This window comes from Brachycentrus maculatus, unplaced genomic scaffold (assembly GCF_059751285.1).
Source record: "Brachycentrus maculatus isolate JH-2025_06_01 unplaced genomic scaffold, ASM5975128v1 h1tg000483l, whole genome shotgun sequence".
Classification (NCBI taxonomy): Eukaryota; Metazoa; Arthropoda; class Insecta; order Trichoptera; family Brachycentridae; genus Brachycentrus; species Brachycentrus maculatus.
The window spans coordinates 84,093-97,240 of NW_028281230.1; the positions used below are offsets into that span (position 1 = coordinate 84,093).

Sequence of the window (13,148 nt, forward strand, 5' to 3'; positions counted from 1 at the left end):
TTTCCAGTGCATACAATCCGAAGCAATGGATGCATATAATACCTTTCGTTTTAAATTAAATTCATGAAAATACGAAACAAAACTTCATACCCTGATACTTTTTCAAGTATAAAAATTTCAAATTGTAGCTTCGTCTTTGAATTTCTGTAAAATTTTGTTTGTCCTGTTGAATTTAACACTTTTGTAGTCCAACGTATATTGCTATACCTTTTTATAGTACCTATTAAAATTTCTGCAGGGCAATAAAAATGCAGATTACTTCGTTTTAATATATTCGTGTAAATTATTACGCTGCCTAACAATGACGGATGGCGCCCTCATCATTGGTATCGATACAAAAACATGGAGGATGTATCTATGATCCTAAATGTTTGTCCGCATTCGTAGTTTAGTTAGTGGTTAGAGCGTGTGACTAAGGTGCTGGAAACCTCTAGTTCTATTACTGATCGCCTTGGTTTAACATAATTAACGATCAAGAAATCACAGTCTCTGAAATCAGTGCCCTATGTACCTATGTACCTATTGGTTACAAATAGTGGTTAAAATAGAGGAACATTCGTATAATGTAAAATTCTGGCAGGAACGTTTAAAATTCATTGAATATGGTAAAATATATTTTAAAAATAGTATGATATTATTAAATTCCCGATGGTTTTATTGAAAAATTTTATAAATACCAACGATTAATGTTATTCAAATACGCATGGAACGTTAAATACACACATTGTTAAATAATCAACTCTCCGTACACTATTCTAAATTTAAATTTCGCATTACGGAAAAAATCAATTGTTTGATATTCGCTTTTTTCGCGATGTGTTAGAAAATTAAACACGCGCTTGTTATTTGAATTCGGCTGTCATGAATGATTTCTTTTTGTTATCGTATACTCGTAGTGATCGTGAAAACTCGCTTAACAATAAATATCGCACCAATCATAAAAGCTTCGAGTAAAAATAACCCTATGGAAAGTGGGACTTGGGCAAGATATTGGGGATATGCCAACAGTTTCAACATGTTTTTCAACGACGAATACAAGATAGTACGAGATAATTTAGTCAGTAGAAACGTTCGCATCAGAATCTGCCGTTTAATATGACAGAAAATTTAAAAAAATAAACACGATGAGATAGTGGTGAAAATAATGGATTATTGCGGTGATAAGAATTGCTCGTGGCATTCCAGAGTGCCTGTCGACATGATGGCCGTGCTGCATTGGAATTATAGGGGCTTCAAAGAGTTCCCGGAAGAGATTATGAAGAATCGAAGTGATGTTATTACCGATGTGTATTTGAAAGAAAATTCTATAACGGAGTTTCCTCGGGATATTTGGCAGTTTAAAATTTTGAAGAATTTGTATCTTAGCGGGAACGACATAAAAGTTTTGCCGAAGGAGATCGGAATGTTGGTGTCGCTGAAGTCGTTAGATTTGAGCGGGAACTTGTTGACGTTTGTGCCGGAAGAAATTTCGCAACTCGAAAATCTAAAATGTTTAATTTTGGACGATAATGTGATTGTTCATCTTCCTTTGAGTATTAACAAGTTGAAGAAATTGAGATACCTTTCTGTTTGTGGTAATTATTTTTGTTTTGTTTTGTCATGAATTTGCTATTATAACTTTGACAGTGATGTTTGTAAATGTAAACAAAAAGTAGATCGCAGTGATTACATTCCTTATTTTTATTTATTTTGATTTTTATAAGACATACTTTTTATTTATTTGCAGTCTGTTTTTTTTTTTACAATCATTACGATTCTTTTGAAATATTATACTCTTTGTTTTTGGTGTATATTTACATTAAAAACCATAAAAAATGTACATGTGGCCTTCTCAGGTGCAACAAGTTTTGTCATCTTTCAGTATTTCATTTCATTAATTAGCTGCTAACGTTTTTCAGTATGTGATTAATACTAAAAATACTTTATTAACGTCTTATCATTCAAAGCCTGTAAAAATCAAAAATATAAACTTATTTTCAATAGAAAGTAATTGAATTATTTGAAGAACTAATTATTCCTATTCAGAATTACCAATAAAACTGTTTTTGTATATTAATACTTCATTCAACGATATGAAGATTTAAATTTAAATTTTTTTTAAAGTTTTTTTTTTTCTCAATTCATGTGTTTACATAAACTATTGTTTTGATGAGATAGTGAGAGAAAGAAAGAAAGAAAAGGCACTGACCCCCCCTCTCCGCCTTTGCTGTCTATAGGATGTGATCAAGGACTAAGTAGTAACTTAGATTTCTTCTTTGTTAGTTACGTGTTTGTTGCGTTTGGGATTATTTCCACGTTTTCATTGAAAAAGACTAAAAAAAATATATTAACCCAAAAAGTCTTTACTTTTAAAGAAAACTATTATTACATATTCTTTGAAACTATTAGTACATATCATATCGTAGTCATATAGGAGAAAGTGACCAAGTGCATTTTTTACAAAAACATGATCATTGACTATTTGATATCTTACTAGCTTAATATTGCTCTAAAGTAATCCTAGAGGATTTTTGGAAGCATAATATATTGACTTGTTAAAAATGACTAACTGCATTGATGTTTATTTTCTAGCCAGGCAAAAGTGACATAAATGGCCCCCATGAACATTTTACGTTTTGTTAGTTTTAGTTAGCTTGGTCACTTTCTCCTGTATGACTACGATATATTAAAATATCACAAATATTTTTTTTGACTCACATGATTTTTTTCAACTTACGCGAAAACCTTTAGAATGAATTAATCACCTAAGTAGAGGACTTACTGTATTGTTATTGAAGTCTGTCAAAAAAGTAAGAGAGATAAAATGGAATAATCTTTTTACATGAATTACCCGGAATACAGAAAAATCATCACAATTGACATTGTTACTTGTTAAAAATAATAATTTATCCAATTTCTATATTAAACCTTGAGTTCTGTAAAGCAGCGGTACAAATGATTGGCTGGTGCATACGGTGGGAACAAAAAGGTTCAATATTATTGCTAATGTACTACCAACATGAAGTTATGCACAAGGGATAATATTCTTTCGGAGTTGAAATTATTCATTAATTGACTCGCCAGTCACTTTGTGGTAAAATGTATCCATTCTTAATTTACGTTTTACTTAGTATATACCACTATTAAAGTCTACGGTGACGCATCGCTCATTCCTTTCAAGAACATCATAAATAAAAAAAACTTGATTTTTCAGGAGAACGTTTTCAAAGTTTAAAAATATAATGCAATGCATTAAAAATAAATATCAAGCCACTTATTAATCTTTTTACTGTGCAACAGATCTTTTGAGATGAAACCTGAAGGTTTTTTCTCCATTTGAAAAATATTTATTTTATTTAAAAAAATAATTAAACAATACCTCTTCTTCAAAATGCAAAAACAACACTTTCTGCCCTGTAGCAAGTAAATATTAAGTTTAAAATATGCCGCTTTGGCTGGGATATAGTACATTTTCTAGGCATTCCGATAACATGCACAACTGAAAATTGACGAATTTTAATTTATGACGTTCCTAAAAGGAGTGAGCGACATGTTTCGATGCATTCCGTATCGTTTTCAAACACCGTATGCGGTTGCATTTTCATACGGTGTTTCAAAATGATGCGGAATGCACTGAAACGCAGATTTCAAGAAATAGTGGTATTTACTAAGTAAAACTTAAATTAATAATTAAAATTATTCATTACAACCATTGTCTAACCATTACGTTACGGATATTTAAACGTTGTGTTTCACTCTTTCTCGCTGCTCGCTGATAGTGTTTGAAGTAGACGTGTATTTACCAGTGCTTACTATTTGTTATTTTATTATTATTTTATATTTCAGACTTTTTGTTTCTCTATTAGTGTATTTTTATATTAGATACTGTATATATGTATTATGTTAAAGGCGTTAGCTGTTCTATATAAAAATAAATAAATATTACGAGGCATCGTTCACACAATACATTGCAGTATTTTTTTCCCCCCAATATATAAAAATACAAATGTATTATTATGTATGTGTTAGATTGAATTTTTCATTTGTCATAATATGGCATAATTCCAAGTACATAGTTATCTTAGCATTGACCTCAACATTGGCAGTGAGCGTATGAGGGCTTGAAAACTGAACTTGGATTGAATGTTACATCTATTTGTGTCATATTATCAATAGGAAATGGAAACGGTTACCTGCATACAATGTTCATTGCAATATCCAGTTTATTTCTTCCTGTTTATGATAGACCATTATAACGGCATTCTGATGTCTTGATCTATATTTTCTAATACTACCACCAGCTACTGGGAATATTTCACATAAGAAATCATTTTTTAAAATGTAATGGAAACCTCTATCTATCGTTCCTCGAATAATCGTTTTCCCGGATGTGTCGTTTATTTCTTCTACCCCGAATTCATTTCATACAAAAATAGATCGCATCAATCATTTCTCTATCACCATTTTACCACATTCATCGTTTGAATTACGCTGCATATTTGATATATTTTGCCTGTTTTTCACATTCTTCTCAATTTTGTTACATTCGATGACAATATTTCAACATGTGGGGTAGAACCTTACAAAAGCTTGTGTGATACAAGGTTGACAGATACAGTAGGAGAGGTCAATATTAATGAAGAAGAGCCTGTGCCTGTACCTTCATTTTCAGAAGCATGCACACTCTTTCATTGAAAACTTTCTTCTACGCACATTCAATAACTGATGCTGAAAAAAATATTATTTGCAAAGCTGAAAATAAACTGTTGACTTACGAAAATAAAACAGTAAAAACAAATGTCGATCGCAGGTTATTTAAAATGCAATAAACTTTAATATTATCTTGGTTCTGTTCAGCTTTGTATTTTTTAAAAAAGAAATACATTTATTTACATCTTAAACTTGTATTCTTCTTAGAATTTTAACCTACCAATGGTTATGCAAATTGGGAGGACGGTATCTTTACTCGATAGTATCTCCTTGTGTATTAACTTCTTAATCCCGCATTCCTAGTTTATTTCAATAGGTGCCTTTAAAAATGATGGGTAGAGGTTTCACTGTACCGTATTACAGCGAGGCATATTTGACAGATTTATCCTTGTCCACCCCCGTGATGTATGAATATATCTTAAAAATGATAGTGGATGTGTATAGTAAATAATAAATAAATAAGGTTAATTCTTAAAAACAATACAAAAGATACAACAATACAATAGACACAATGGAATTGTATAAAATCTGATAGATCTTTATGTCGTATTGCCTGATCAATTTTTATCATACCTTCTTTTGCACATTCTGTTTCCAATTACCTTTCTTTAAAAAAAAATGGACATACCCACACTAAATGAGGGACATCTCGTGATGACGTCTCATCACATTCACAAGTTGAGTTTTGTCTAATTTTAAAATGGGAAAGGTATTCTCGAAATGCTCCATGACCTGTAAAAATTGAGTAAATGCATAGTTTAATTTTTTTTTTTTAATGAAAATTCAAACAGTTTTGTATAGTTTTCTTGTATTATAACATCCTCATGTCAGCTTTTCTTCAACTCTATGCTAAACCCAAAGTAGGAAAAACCCCTTTTTCTTTCTCTCGTGGAGAGTCCTTAGATTGGCTGTTATACATGAATATAAAGAGTTTTTGTTCCTATTCCAGATAACCAGCTAACTTGGCTTCCACAAAGGCCAGTGTCCAATTATTATGCTGCAGAATTTAGATTCTGGAGAAACAAGCCACTACAGCACATTCCCTTCTCTCTCTGGCTTCATATGCTGAGAGATCAGCAGGTTAGAGCACAGAATATCGGGTACGTTAACATATTTTTTTAAAAATAAAATGTGCAGTCTGCTAATTCTATTTTGTTTTGTCAATTTCTTAGTCACTCTTACTTTGCTTCTAGTACCAACCACATTCGCCTCATTAATTTGCCTCATTTGATTAACATACCCAAATCATCTCAACACATCTTTCATAATTTTATCGATAATGTTTATCTCAACCTTGCATTCTTTCCTTATGTGGATCACCATTCGAACATTTATCATACATGGTTTTGCTGCACTGAGATTGCATTTCAACTGCATTAGGTTAACTTTTATCTTTCTTTTGCCAACTTAATGCTTCACTTCCATACAATACATTGTAAATCTTGAAATTTTATCACTGAATCCATGAAAATATCATCTTAACACACTTCGGATGGGAAAGGTATTTCTACCCGTTCGGTCGATTGATGCTTAAGGACGGGAAGGGTATTTTTACCTTCTGCGCCGGCCTCATTTCAAAGTAGAAAAGAAGGAATTAGGTACATATTTAATGTTTTTATATGAATATTATGTACCAATCTCTTTGCGCCTTTACTATATATGCATAATTATCAAATCCCATTGCCAGCGGTCCGCAGGCGTAAAAACACCCGTCCTAAACGAATGAACGTCGAACAAAAGTTTATAGAACGTCGTAATCAACAGCTGCAGTCGACTTGCGGTCGAGCAAGATTTTCATATTCAATCTACAGGTTGACAAACTGCGGCAGCTTGGAGGAGTTGATCCCGTCAACTTTTTTGCAGCTAGTTTCTACTATACACTTAACTAACTAACCGTCACGCTGCTTTTCCGCAGGAGTTAGCAGAAAGAATAGGACGCCACACCACTTTGTGAACATTATTTGCCATTTCTTCATTCATGCATCTCCTCATACATACCCGCATATGTTAACGCATTTGTATGATTTTTTCCAGATGTTTTGGGTATCCTTACGAGTACAAACAAGAAATGCGGAATAAGATTCTAGTGACCAATAACTTTGTGATACCCGATACGGAGATAGTGTTGCCGGAACAGTACTGCGACGTCCAGAAGTACCCCGTCCTGTCGCCGCCCACCCTATACGAGCTGGGCCTGCGCAGGTGCCACACGCTCGTGCACAATGTGGCCGCCGACATACTGAACAACAACCTCGGCCCCATAGAGCCGCACCGCCTGGAGAAGATGGCCGCCGAGGCGCTCAGCCTGCGGGACATGGACGACAACAACAACAGGATAAAGAGCGTGTTCGGGGAAGTGCTGCCCGCCTGCATCAGAGACGAGCTGGCCAACGGACCGACTTCGGTCTGCGAGTTCTACACCTGCAAGTCTCCGCTGTTTCAAAGCACCATACTGGATGTAACCAGCAGGTAAGGAATTATCGACGATATCTCAAATGTTTTTTGCAGATACAGTAAGTACTCTACTTACGCGATTTTGATCTATGTGAATTCATATTTACACAATTTAAAAATTAAAAAGAAAATATTTGTCACGTCATTTACTTACATAACTTCATATTGTGTTGATAGGAAAGTAAGATAGAAACGGCATTGGCTCATGCCGTTTCCATCATTGCCATTTCCTTGTTGCAGTACAACATTTTGATTGTGTCCAAATACTCACAAATCGGGATTATCTCAAAGTATGGGAGTTATTTTTTAAATAATTTTATTCTATAATGAGAAGTTAAAAATTATATGAAAAATAACTCCCATAATTGGAGAAAATCCAGATTTGTGAACAAGTATTTAGACATACTCAAAATGTTGTCAATAAAACTATTTCAACAAGGTTGTTTTATAGAACTTGAGATGTATTATTATGTTATGATATTTTTAGATCAGCTACAACTTCAGAAGGGCCTGTGGACATATTGGTGACTGCTACATTCTGCTCCGGAAAGTGTTGTGAGAAGTGGAGGAAAGCCAATAGAATATCACCATTCAAGTGGACGCAAATGTAAAATGTTTATCTTGTGTACTTTCTAGCTATAATGGTTGAAATTTAATGTTGAAAGTTAATGCGATGATGGAAGTGTGATTTAATATATTATTTAAGATGTTATGCGTATACTTACAGGTTGTTATTACGCACACAATGTCATTTGTATTCCGAAAGGACATATCTTAATTTTGCCTACTTTACATTAATTTGTGTTAAAACCCACTTAATATTTAAAAAACTAATTTCATATCTAAAAATTTTTAGGAAATAGTATGTCTGCCTCCGTAGGTAGTGGTTAGCGCATTTGGCTAAAGTGCTGGTGGTCCCGAATGTGATTCTTAGGGGAGTTTAAATAAATATCGGTGATTTTTCATTGAAATATTTATTTATAACCCTAGTACTGGCCCTGAAGCACATGGTTGATCACTTAACTAACCTTCATGTAATTAGCGATCAAAAAAACACTGTCCATATGAAAGTGTCTTATGCTCCACCTGTGCCTTATGTGCCTTATGCCATTGGGTGTGAATAAGGCTAGAAGAAAAAGTATGTTATGTAGAGCATATAACATACTCCTATAGAATAATCTATTTTGTTTTGTGTTAAACCGTGTTTTATGGGATACAGAACAATTGCAGAATGATGGCTAGGAATATTATTTCAGAAACTTCTAATAGCTTTACCACGTTTTAGATATTTATGGAAAATCTCGTACAATACTTTTTTGCTCCGACACAATAGGAAATTTAGTAAATCAGGTAGATTCTGAGGGATGCAGCATTGATAAATATTTAAAAGTTATGAAATTATCATAAGAAAACATGTGGGAAGGCCTCAGCTTATCTGAAGATCTGGCATTGTTTTTCTCAAATGTAGATCCATTTGCTGAAAGAGACCAGAAAAAAGGAGCTCCAAAATTGCCTGTTTATATAACCTACAAATAGCAAACGTAGAACAAACATTAGGACCAACAGATAAAGCAATACAATAAGGCATATTAATAAGTTTTAAAATATTATTTTATCACTAGTTTAGATAAACATAGGTTGTGTATATCTAAACTAGTGATTAAAGTGGTTTTATGTAGAAAATAGCAGTGAATTCTGAAATGTTGATTGACTGATTTTAGTCTTCGGGGTTCTTAAAAGTTGTACATTTATCACACCAAGACTGAATCAGAAACGCCTTAACTTGTTCAGATCTCTTTATTGGAGTTTTATACAGTAACATATTGTGGGAATACTGTAAAATATTGTTAACTCGAAAATTTGCAATTTCGACTTAATGATGCATATTAATGTTTTTAACGTTCTATAAACTGGCAAAATACAGTAAATGGTTTGAAATGTCATAAATGTGTTTTTAAAAGTAAATTCAACTTAAAGTTTAATATCGGGTATTTTATTCAGGGATTATTCAAACGGGGATTTTAACGTTTTTTGCCAGTATACCCACGATATACTTGTCAGTACTGTATCGTCAATGGCCCGCCTCTCAACAAACTAGTGAGATGTGTACAGTACGTGGGCGATTTGCAGTTACTGAGCTTACATCTTGTAGGTGTTCCGCTTTCCCAAAATCTTCTTTTTCTCTGGTCACCTATGATTATCTTCACAATCAACCACTGACTAAAATTCATCAAATGCATTGAGACAAGGTGATAGCAAGTCATCAATGAGCTGATGGAACTATGTCAGCAGGACAGTTGTGTCGAGCAGTTATGATGCCATCTTGGTGACTATACAGCAACCATTAACCTTTCCCTTACATGTATTTTGTACACCATATGAAAATGTTATTTGAATACGGAGATCGGTGGAAACAGGATCAAACCGCGTGCGCGTGTACACAAAACACGTCACGCACGCACACACTGAGAAACATTTGTGTATTGATGATTCTATCCCTGTTTTTTTCAAATTAATTATTTCCTTCGCTGCCAATAAATAACTTTATTTTAAAATACTTTTATGTAACACGTAATTGTATTATGGAAGAATACAAAAATCCTATGCCCGTATTAATTATATTTTATATCTTTATTATCGTTATTAGAGTCGAAGTGTACTAAATACATATCACTCGTAAGGAAAGGTTTATTTAATAAAAGAAACCTAATTTTTATTCCCCTAATAAAAAGTATTCTTTTTCTTTATTTGGATATGAGTGAAATATATTTCTTAGACTTACAAAATCTGTGTAAATGCTGGGATGCTCTCTAATGGTGGGGGCTGACCAGAGTCATTTCGTCGTAACGTAACACGTTACGATGCGAGCATTCGTATGGTCAGTATAGCGAGCCGAGCGCTCCATCCATTGTCGGAGCGCTCGCTGCGAGCGATGTTACAATGTTACTTTACGACAAAATGCTCTGGTCAGTCCCTACCATAATAACTCTACTTTCTAACGATTTTTTTTATAAGTTTTGAGATATGTAAGTGAATTTGTATTCCGTCTATCTGTTCCAGCAGTTATGTACATGTATAAGAAGCATAGAAGTTATTAATTGGTTTTCTTGGAAGAGCGTGTCAGCAAAATTTGCATGAAGAAATTATAATACCGAATGTTTCACACGGAGTTCATTGTTGAATTGTGATTGTTTTATTAAAAGACTGTACTGCCAAATGTTATATTAAATTTTATAAACAGTTTACTTTGTTAATAATGATATTTTTGCTACTCACACAGAGTGAATTTTGGAGTCTGAATTGATAAGTACTTGATTTATGTCAAATGTAACGGGGCCCAAATCCTGGAGTGGGCCATTATTTGTTCTAGTGGTTTAATTTATTAATATTGTTAATTTTTCTCGATAAGTTTGTTAAATATTATGTATGTTTTGAGGATATGGATACCTTAGGGTTATTATTAAAAAAGTATGCAAAAATCATCGGCTTTTTTTGTTCATAATAATCAAAGACAATACTTACATATTTACAATACACTGGATTATTTTTTTTAAACTAAAGACCCATTTATGACCCTTTTCATATCCTTTGCGAGTCATAGGTTCTCAACATGTCTGTAATATTGTATTGAATATTTTCACAAATATATTTAGTATCAAATGTGATATATCAATCAACATCATCTCATATTCCGCAAATGAGGTAACCAGAGATTGTTGGTGTTGAAAGACTTAATGCTCTGTATGGCATATTTGTATCATATGGCGAGTAGGAACAGTTTGACATATGACGTACGGGATATGGCTTGTTGTTTTCAGGCGATAATATAACGGACACATCACGTACGTTCGTATCAGTAGGGTGGTTAAAAAAACTACATTTGAAATTTAACTTTTTAGAGTTGCTTACAGATATGATATTCAATGATATTTTTTAAATTTATATGGTATAACTATTTTTACAACATATCATCTTAAAATTAATTAAACATGTGATTTATCATTATAATTGATGTATGTATAAATTAATTGAATAAAATATATTTTCAATATTTAAGAAACTGTTTTATTTTTATTTATCTACACTGTATCCTTTCATAACTAATATATATTCAATATTACCCTGGACTGATACCTGAAGCGCAACGGTGATCACTTTGCCTTCATGTAAGTAACAATCAAAATAACACTCCGTTTATATGATGCAGTGCCCTATGCGAATTTCTAAACATCCCAGGTATCTCGGGAAAAATATTGAATTGTGTTAAATGTTGCCAACATAATTATTTAGTGTTTCATATATATTTTTTAGTAAATTAAAAATGTAAATGAAATCACTGATTGTTTGGAATTTTGTAAATTTTTGTAAAAGTAGAGAATGTTTCAACCATTTACATACATATAATTCAATCCTAACATTATTGGCATATTTATGGTTTTATTAATCATGTGTTTTTTTAAACTTTTTTAAAAATTATTTAATGTTCTCAAATAAGAAAATACAATATAATAATTTTTGAAGTTTTAAAAATATATAAAATATATATAAGTTTTATTCTTACATAAAAATTTAAAACTGAGTTTAAAGTAAATTTCAAATGTTTTACAAAAAAATTACAATAAAAATAAACTTTTATTTTTTTTACAAAGATGTAAACAACCTTACATTTACATTTTGACAGTCAAAATAAACTCCAATAAAAAAAATTTTCACGAATTAAATTCATAACTCTGAATCGACCAATATAAAGCAAATACACTAGAGACAATTTAAAGTATTGCGCAGATACGCACGGACATAAACTACCATTGGCGATCTCGTCATGTTTAACGAGGCCAGCTGCGTTTACATTGAGGGTTGCTCTAGAGGGCCCGTAATTTATTAGAGAATATGATTATTCCAGCTGGATGAGTGTTGGATAAAGGGGGTGAGAATGAGCCATGGTGATCGATATAAAACACGACTTAACCACCCTCGCGGGTTATTTTCAGATTTTTTTATAAACAGGCAAAAAAATCACAACGTTTGTTGTCACAAGATATTGTCAGGTATAAAACCTGACAAAACTTCGTCAGTGTATCCGGTACGCATTAAATATTTTTGCAACAGATATCTTTTCTCGTGCGCGTAGGTCATACGGGTTAGCGTGGAATGGTGAAGAAAAACCGCGCGTATCACGTACGTTCGTATGTGTAGGGCGGTTAAAAAGAAATCATTAGTTAATTCGGTTTTCGGATTCAATATATATGTATATATATATATATATATATATATATATATATATATATATATATATATATATATATATATATATATATATATATATATATATATATATATATATATATATATATATATATATATATATATATATATATATATATATATATATATATATATATATATATATATATATATATATATATATATATATATATATATATATATATATATATATATATATATATATATATATTAGAGTGTAAAATCACTAATAATGATAAAATCGTACCTATTTTGAATATAAAACAAAAATATTGGTAAAAATAGTTTACAAATATGTCTAAAATAACGTATTTCTGACCTATTTTTACCAATTTTGACGCACCGGATTTGATCCCTAGGATACTTACATAGATTCCGCTGGATATATGGACTAACAAGACAACAAATTAAAGATAATTAAAATCAAAGGTTATATGTCCGAATACGAAGGCTTCGCAGTTCAGTAGCTAGAGATAGGGGCGTGGATAGAGCGCACGTTGGGAACTGTACCGGAAGCGGGGTCTTGTCGCTCGATCACCGCTTATCGGCTGAAAGAAGACTTCCTTCCGGCCACGGCGGAAAAATGCGCGAGTTTGTTAGTCTGTCGGGAGATATATTTCAGCGGATTAAAAAGGCAAACGAACACGTAAATAATAGACTAAGGCTCAATTATTCGGTTTGCTGTTTGCTAATCAATGGGTTGGTAGCTAACACAAAACGTAACTACAAAACGAGTTTAG

At 32.4% G+C, this 13,148-nt stretch overlaps 1 protein-coding gene across 2 annotated transcripts; it reads left to right on the forward strand.

The window, feature by feature from the left end:
- The first annotated feature begins 828 nt into the window (after positions 1 to 828).
- On the forward strand, positions 829 to 11,126 carry LOC148302056 (uncharacterized). 2 transcript variants are annotated; one of them, XM_088272206.1, is made up of 5 exons: positions 829 to 1,574; positions 5,639 to 5,789; positions 6,724 to 7,158; positions 7,631 to 7,750; positions 9,296 to 11,126. In XM_088272206.1, the coding sequence occupies exons 1-5, from the start codon at positions 1,145 to 1,147 to the stop codon at positions 9,384 to 9,386; spliced, it is 1,227 nt and encodes a 408-aa protein (XP_088128332.1). In that variant the 5' UTR covers positions 829 to 1,144; the 3' UTR covers positions 9,387 to 11,126. The 2 variants fall into 2 exon arrangements, with proteins under 2 accessions (XP_088128332.1, XP_088128333.1); XM_088272207.1 differs by having other exon boundaries at positions 10,207 to 11,126.
- Positions 11,127 to 13,148: the final 2,022 nt, after the last annotated feature.

Bases quoted from the DNA above. Each gene is read 5' to 3' on its own strand.
- LOC148302056 (XM_088272206.1), top strand. From the start codon at position 1,145: ATGGATTATTGCGGTGATAAGAATTGCTCGTGGCATTCCAGAGTGCCT. The intron at 7,159-7,630 runs GTAAGGAATTAT...TGATATTTTTAG, and splicing joins ATACTGGATGTAACCAGCAG to ATCAGCTACAACTTCAGAAG. The intron at 7,751-9,295 runs GTAAAATGTTTA...TACATCTTGTAG, and splicing joins CCATTCAAGTGGACGCAAAT to GTGTTCCGCTTTCCCAAAAT.